At 38.9% G+C, this 8,893-nt stretch overlaps 1 protein-coding gene across 1 annotated transcript; it reads left to right on the top strand.

The window, feature by feature from the left end:
• The first annotated feature begins 5,584 nt into the window (after positions 1–5,584).
• On the top strand, positions 5,585–8,174 carry LOC131652170 (pentatricopeptide repeat-containing protein At3g50420). The gene has a single exon (XM_058921959.1). It carries the CDS (start codon positions 5,832–5,834, stop codon positions 7,947–7,949), a length of 2,118 nt encoding a protein of 705 aa, XP_058777942.1. The 5' UTR covers positions 5,585–5,831; the 3' UTR covers positions 7,950–8,174.
• Positions 8,175–8,893: the final 719 nt, after the last annotated feature.

Raw genomic sequence — 8,893 nt, 5'->3', positions numbered from 1 at the left:
GGGGAACTTCTCAAAATAGCCTCCATCCTTGTAGCAAGAAGGCAACACGAAGGCGCGCCCGGGACCTAGGTTCGACTGGTCTAGACGTCCCCCCTCGGAAGCACGAGGTCTCTTGGGTAACCTCTCGTCGACATGAATCTTGTGAGGAGAGCCTGCCGAGCCTGAGTTCTCTCCAGCTCCGGTACCCTGGTTCTTCTTCTTCTGATTCTTCCTCGCATCCAATGCCTGTTTCAGGATATTATCCTCCTTCTCCGGCATAGCCTCTGCAAAGAAAAAATAAACGAGTTAGCAAAATACCGGACAGAGATCACAAAGCAAGGGTAATGGACACAACCTAACAACGCCCAGGTCTCCTCGGGAGTCCGACAAGCTAGCAAAGCCTTAGTATTAATAGGCCGCTGCTCCGTGATCGGCACCCCGTCCTCGTTCAATATGGGATCTCCATTCCTCGTCACCCAACGAGACAGGGTAAAGCTATCTACGTATTTGCAGAGGACCGAGTACGACTCCCGGTCTTGATCATCCAAGTCATCGTCCTCCCAAGCGTAGTATTTCGGAGGAGACGCAAAATGACCCTTCCACCAGAAAAATGGAAACGTTGTGCAGAACTCCCTTACTTCCTGCCCATGTTCATTCCTTACTATCTCCCCCTCGGCATCCCGCTCGGCCACCATATCCGACACCGAAGAATAGGCCGTTGGACTTAGGGGGCGGACAACGAAGTATCGATCCTTAAAACCCTTCACGGAGTCAGTATACATTCCGAAGAGTTTACGCTCGGCGTTCCTGAACGAAACCCAGCTGTACCGCCCGTTTGACGCCTGCCGTTGAACACGAAAACACCTTCCGAACAACGCAGACGTTGCACCTATACCCAAATACTCACAAACAATCTCGAATGCCCGCATAAAGGCAAAGGCATTCGGATGAATTTGGGACGGTGCCAGAGATAGAAACGCCATGACCGAAACCTGAAAATCAGAGAAGGGTAACCGGAAGCCGAGCTCCCTGAACACGTACTCGTACATCGCAAATCCGTCCCCGGCAAACCGAGAGCACACGCGTTCGTCTGGAGACGGGCAACCTATTTGATAATTGGGCGGATCTCCTTCCCCCAGGACCTCAATTTCTGTAAACGCCCCATCCAGAGACGCGGTATACCGAGAAACAACAGACAGAGCCTCCTCGGCTATCCAATCGGGCGCAACGGTATGTTCATAACTGAATAACGGCATAGGAGAAACCCCTCCCTCGGCATTCGAACCAGGGGATCCCGTGTGAACGCTTTCGGCCGCGGGAGTGCCATCTTCCTCAATAATTTCGACGTCGGAACTAGTTGCCGTCGAGCTGTCGGAGTCACTGGTCGTCGAGTCGGTGTCCGAGCCAGTTCCTGAGGTAGCGCTCGAATCTGATTCACCTGCACGCAGAAGGGAGAAGTGAATTCGATGGTCTATCAAATCCACCCTTCCACCGCAAGGCAAGCGAAAGGGTAGAGCAGGAGCAGCAGAGCCCCCGGCCAAACCCCATCGAGGAACAACACTCGTCAGCCGAGGACTCACAGATGACACGACAACCGGAAAGCTTATCTTAAGCAGTTTAACGCCAACGTGCTCCGGCCTACCAACCCACGCTGACCCCCGGGCATCGCTTAGATAACCCGGGGAGGATGACGTTGGCGAAGACCTCGGAAGCGAAACACAAATTCTATGAAAAATAGTAAAGCAACGACAGGCTAAACGAACTTACTTGCAGACATGATATAGATGGCCGGGGAGATTCCTTCGCTAAGCAACGATCTTGATATGACGAACGAGCTGGGAAATTATTCTCCGAGGAACCCTTGATCGAAGCCGAGCAGATAAATAGAGAAAGGAAAACTCCCTTATGAGAGAATTCGCCCCCTTTTATAGGAAAAAGGCTCGGAAGGCGAAGCGTCACCTCTCCTGACAGGCGCCGCCTCCTAGACCCTAGGCCATCAATGCCTATGCCACGTCAGCGCGTGCTTCCCACGCGCGACGTTTCGCCCACCACTGGATTTCCTCCGAGCGCATATATGTGACGAGGACCGATCCACCGAGCAGCCTACCACGAGAAATGGGGGTCCGAGCGTAGAAGCAAAGTCACAGTTTCTTAACCAGAAAACTCCGACTTGGGGGGCTCCTGTTCCGGACTGGGCCAAGACTAGGCCCAACACCGCTTTCGGCCCAATAAGCCTCAGAGGCCCATGTATAGTTCATGGCCTTCCGACACGCCTTGCTCGGCACCAACACCGCGCTCGGCGTTCATTCTCCCCCGGACATCATCCTTGCCGAGGACCCTGCTCCGCGCAGGGCTCCTTCATATCCAATCCTCCGAATAACTCGGATCCCACGTGGCTCCTAAAAGACCGCGTCCTCCCTTGGACTTCGGAGCGGTTAACCAGGACAGAGGGCGTACACGCACCTCCGATATTTCCGCTCAGGAAACCTGGCAGTCTCCTAGTTGGGCTTGGGAATCCAACCCAATAGCGAGATCATGGCCCAGCGCTGGGGGCTATATATACCCTCTTTAACTAGAGGGTCAGGTATTCAATTCTCACTCACTCTTAGCTAGTACTTGCGCTCCTTTGCTCGTCATCTTACTTTGGCATTGGAGTACCTTGCAGGTACACCCCCCTCCTCCTCCTTCCTAGAAGATCCAGTCCGAGCAGCCTGCGACGATTCTTCTGATCAGGTACGATCAAAATGGAATGCAATAATCTGTTTATAAATTACAATCATAAATTAAGAAAAATACATGCTGCAAAAATATATGAGCTTCTCCATTATTATATAACAATTCATTTCTAACCGGATATAGATTCTCTTTGAAGCCAATTGATAAACTTTCGTAGGACATTCAAGTGTCAAGCAATAGCAAAAGGCACCATCTTATCCATGAAATGTGTAAATTAATAATTTGGACTGTACTTGTTTTCTAAAGTTAAAAAATCAACAAATTTCCCAAAAGGATTTAAACTATGGCACTTGAATTATTAGAAAGTTGGTTATATTTTGTTAGAACATAAAACCTCACATTCTACAATAATTTTTTATGCAAGCAAAATATTACAGTATTGCTCATAAACTTATAGAATCAAATTGAAATAAATTATAAAATGCAGCATGTATAAAATTTATAATTACTTAAAAATGTAGAGAGCTACTTATGAGACTCCTAAGAGGCAGAAGATTAGATGCAGGGACTGGTTTAGGGCTTACTAAAAAACATTACACCTTAACATAATTGATTGATAAATATTCCAATTCGAGTTTATCTATAAAAAAAATGGAAAAGAAAGGAAACACATCAATATGATTAGATGAAAGATCTTTTATATGTTCAACTTACCATCTTGGTCCAATGAGAAGCTTGTTTAATTAACCATGTTGGTCCAGTGAGATCATAACATTTAGTTTTGTTTTATAAAAACTAATATAACAGGACCCGAGATTTAAATTCATTGAGATTATGTGTAGTTCCCAAAATCAAATTTGTGGTGACAAAAGAAGTGGTAACTCGAGTACTTTGATACTTCTTTTGAGCTTCAACAAAGCCACTTCCAAGAACATGTTCAACCCAATCTTCCACTGCTTTTTTATTGTCTCATAACCAAGCAGCTGCAAGTATCTGTAACATCACCTCATAATCAATTTCCATCACATAAATCAAAATCAAAACGACTTAAAAACCACTTTTCAAAGAGCATTGCAATCGGTCTACCTATTTTAAGTATATTTGATCCGATTACCCGTAGTTTCTGCTAATACTCACATAATACCACCCTACAATTTATATACATTACTTGTAACTAAATTTGTAATTGAATTTAAGAAACCAAAATTCAATTCGAACAATAGAAATCATATATGTAAACATGTAATTTGAAAAAGTGAACTTACAGTTTTTCCAAAAGGTTATTAGTGAACTTAACTCGATCTGCATCCTTGTTAAACTTGCATACCTGTTCATATTTCCATAATCAGCTAAAAACCAAATGAAATAAAGAAAATTAACAAATGGCAGAAAAAAATGTGAAAAAGAATTCCTTATGAATCTTGCTGCAACGATTGCAAAAGCGCATTGAGATTCAGCAGAAAATGAATTTTGAAGTTGTGTGTGTTGGTATATATAACGGTGCTTTCAACGTTTTTGCAATTGGAATAATCGAAAGAAGTATGAAATGGGAGAATAAATTGTTCCTATTTATATTACTTGGAAGTGTAAAATCAACATAAATTGAAAAAAATTACTTGGAAAATTAAAAAAAAATGACATTGATGATTAGAAATTGGGAGAAGAGAAATTAGAATTTAAGAGTTTGTATTGGAAACCCGTTTAGAAGTGAACCGGCAAAGTTGTTGCTTCTCACATATGAAATTCTAGGGTTTGTAAAGAGAACCCAAATTGGAAGTGAACAACAGGCTAGGTTATTCTCGGGTGCTCAAATGATTAGCTTGTTTTGAAAATCCAATATGGGAGAAGCACGGGCAAGGAATTTGTTTGTGTACAAGGCCCAATTTAATTAATTATTATTAATGAATAATGAATTTAAAATAATAAACAAATAGTTAGAAACGATTGAACTAATTAAATACGTATTTAAAAATTAATTATAGATAATTATAGAAAGGTTACTATTAATAGCAGGTTTTAAAATAGTAAACACCTTAATTGATTGATAAATGACAAACTTGCCAAATAACTCCTTTTGCTTTATTATATTTAATGATATATATATATATATATATATATATATATATATATATATATATATATATATATATATATATATATATATATATATATATATATAATGAAAACAATTGATTCAAATAATTTTATAATTAATGTCAAAATAAAATAATATTTATATTTGAAAAAATATATGGATGATTCAATTATTTGTGTATATGAAAAAATTATATTGATGATTCCAATATGAATAAAAATATGTTTTTTTAAATAATAAATTCTTTTAGTTAAATAATTTTAATTATTTTTTTTATTCTTATTATATTTTAGAAATAAATGCGCGGAAGACAAACTGGGGTATCCCACTCGTTTTTAGTATAAAGACTGTGATCGTTGATTTCAATGTTTTGACGCATCTAATTATACCAAGTGGCTTTATGTGATATTATAATCATTGACATACCTTTAGACATATCCTTCCCATTATAGGTCCTTTATTCGTTGCCGTAGTAATCTTTACCTAGAGACACTAATAGTACTCCCTCCGTCTCATAATAAGTGTCTTATTTATATTTTTTATATGTCTTAAAATAAATGTCTCTTTAGAATACCAATGCAACATTTATTATTTTTTCACTACTATACCCCTATATATTAACTTTCACGTTTTTCAACAACTCTACTATCTATAATAAATAAGGATACTTTAGTAAATGACATTAATTTTATCATTAAAATCAATACATCTAATCATTTTCTTAAGAACCGCATAAAGATCGAATAAGACATTTATTTTGAGACGGAGGAATAACAGATTAATCACTCACAAAACTAATTTAAAAACAAAAAACGCTAATTCAGCTGTAAAAAAACTAGTTTACTGTACCCAAGAACAAGATGGTGTGGTCTTTTAGCTTAATCTGAGGTCGTGGGTTCCATTAGTATTTTGGACATATAGCAGTGTTAAATTTTTTGAATGAGAGTTTGGTCGCTTATATGGTTTTACACGGCCTGAGGGATTAATCTATGCATTATGCATGATACCCTGGTTTCCTTAACAAAGAGACATAACATTGTATCTGTATCAAGGTGTTGGTAGAGTCATATGCCATTGTTACATGAACAAGCTATGTTTTTGTATCACGGATACTCTTCTGCTGCAAAAGTGCAGCATCACAACTTCACTACGCGAGGCGCGTCAACTCCACGCCCTCCTCTTAACTACCTCCAATACATTTGGCTCCAAATCTGCGTTTCTATACAACAACATCATCTCCATGTATTCACGCTGCGGTTCACTCAAAGACTCCCACCAAGTGTTCGACAAAATGCCTCATAGAACTCTTGTTTCTTACAATGCACTTCTTGCAGCATATTCTCGAGTATCAGAGCATTCCATGTATGCCATTAACTTGTATACGCAGATGGAAAATATGGGTCTTAGGCCTTCCAGCTTGACTTTTACTAGCTTACTTCAAGCATCTTCATTGCATGGAGATTTATGGGTTGGATTGTTACTTCATGCCAAGAGCTTGAAGTTTGGTTTTTTGAATGATATTTGTGTCCAAACTTCTTTGCTTAATATGTACTCAAGTTGCATGGATTTGAGTTCTGCTGAATCTGTTTTTTGGGATATGAATGAAAGAGATGATGTTGCTTGGAATTCTTTGATTGTTGGATATTTGAAGAATGATAAGATCAAGGAAGGTGTTTATCTATTTATTGAAATGATGAGGGTTGGTTTTACGCCGACTGTATACACGTTTTGTATGGTTTTGAATGCTTGTAGTCGTATGAAAGATTATTTTTGTGGGAGATTGGTTCACGCACGTGTAATTGTAGGGAATGTGTCGCCGGATTTACATCTGCATAATGCGCTGGTTGACATGTACTGCAATGTTGGTGATACACAGATGGCTTATGAAATTTTTAGTAGAATGGAAAACTGGGATTTAGTTTCATGGAATTCTATGATTGCTGGGTATTCTGATAATGAGGATGGAGAGAAGGCAATGAATTTGTTTGTCCAGTTGAAGGAATTGTGCTTTCCCAAACCAGATGACTATACTTATGCTGCCATTATATCTGCAACCGGTGCATTCCCGTGTTTCAGTTTTGGAAAACCTCTTCATGCTCAGATTATTAAAGCAGGATTCGAGAGAAGTGTGTTTGTGGGAAGCACTCTAGTATCGATGTATTTCAAAAATCAAGAAACGGAAGCTGCTCAGCGTGTCTTTTATTCAATCCCAGGAAAGGATCCTGTTCTCTGGACTGAAATGATCGCTGGCTATTCTAAAATGACTGACGGAATGAGTGCAATTAGATGCTTTTCTGAAATGTATCATGAAGCCCATGAGACTGATGGCTATGTTCTCAGTGGAGTTTTGAGTGTCTGTGCAGACCTTGCAATTTTAAGACAAGGTGAAATAATTCATTGCTATGCTTTCAAATTGGGCTATAATGTTGAAATGTCTGTATCTGGGAGTCTAATTGATATGTATGCTAAAAACGGTAGCCTTGAAGCTGCATATTTGGTATTTTCTCAAGTTTCACGTCCCGATTTGAAGTGTTGGAACTCAATGCTTGGAGGATATAGTCACCATGGAATGGTGGATGAGGCATTGAAACTTTTCGAGGAGATTACTAAACATGGTCTAGTTCCAGATCAAGTGACATTCTTGTCTCTATTGTCTGCATGCAGCCACAGTAGATTAGCTGAGCAAGGAAAGTTACTATGGAATTATATGAACAACATTGGTTTAGTTCCTGGGCCTAAGCACTACTCATGCATGGTAACATTGTTGAGTCGCGCGGCGTTATTGGAAGAAGCGGAAGAAATCATCAACGAATCACCTTATTTTGAAGACAATATTGATTTATGGAGAACTTTGCTAAGTGCTTGTGTTATAAACAAAAATTTAAAAGTGGGAGTTCATGCAGCAGAGGAAGTTATGAGATTGAATGCAGAAGATGGTCCAACTCTTGTTTTGCTCTCTAATCTTTACGCTGCTGCAGGGAGATGGGATGAAGTTGCTAAAATAAGAAGAAAAATGAGAGGATTGATGGTAGAGAAAGATCCTGGGTTAAGCTGGATTGAGGCCAAGAATGACATTCATGTGTTCTCTTCTGGAGATCAATCACACCCTAAGGTTGATCAGGTACAGGCTGAATTGCATAGACTTAAAGGAAATATGATTAGAACAGAAAATGATAACAGTGAGGCACAGGCTATATAAGTTAGTTTTTTTATAGAATAATTAAGTTAGTTATATTCACCTCTTGTTGTTTGAAAGTTACTTTTTTTTTTTTTTTTAATTTTGTATTATCTCGATACATTGACAACAAATATAAATTAAAAAATATAAGTTAAATAACATTAAATATTTTTTCTAAAATAACATTTATTAAATATTGGTGGATTCAAAATTATATTGAATTGAGAGCGGACATGACAACAACCAACACGACAGAAAGCGGATGATTTTACCTTTTTCAAACTCAAACCCGAAGTCTTAATAAATATCCATTATCCGTCCAAATTCTGTCAAAAATGCAAAATTGAATCCCAATTTCGTTTCAAATTGATTTGAATTGGATTCGGGTATTTTCGTATCAATCTCATCACTCCAATGTAATTAATTTTTCTCTAATTTGGGCTAAACAAACAATTGAGCTAAACAAACAGACCTAATTTGACATGCTAACAAACCTATCATTATCGACTACTACATGCTAAAATACATTTCAACTATAACATGCAGGACTTCGAATCTGCATGTCAACATACTTCGACAACAAGCATAAACTTTGTCAAACCAATAAGCTATCCATGTCGAGATACTAGAGTTCTATCAAAAATATCACAAATCTCCACCTTGGAACAAACTCTACAACATAAGGGAAATAAACTAGTTTTCATAATGCAGCTTTATCAATTGCATGCAGTGAAAAAAAATTGCAATTTTCATAATGTGTTGCACAGTGTTAGTGATGTCAAGGAGGGGGTGTACCTGCAAGGTATTCTGACGATCAAGTCAGTATATACGATTTAGTGTTTAGGGTTATGAAAATGTGTTACCTGACTCTCTCGAGGGAGAGAGTTTGTAGATATATTACCTCCAGCGCATGGCTAACGGTCCTTGTTTTAGACTGAATCGTGGATTTAGGCCCAAAACGTTTG

The sequence above is a fragment of the Vicia villosa genome, linkage group LG2 (assembly GCF_029867415.1).
Source record: "Vicia villosa cultivar HV-30 ecotype Madison, WI linkage group LG2, Vvil1.0, whole genome shotgun sequence".
Lineage (NCBI taxonomy): Eukaryota > Viridiplantae > Streptophyta > Magnoliopsida > Fabales > Fabaceae > Vicia > Vicia villosa.
The sequence above is the reverse complement of the archived record's forward strand: the minus strand, read 5'-3'. Positions and strand labels throughout refer to the sequence as shown.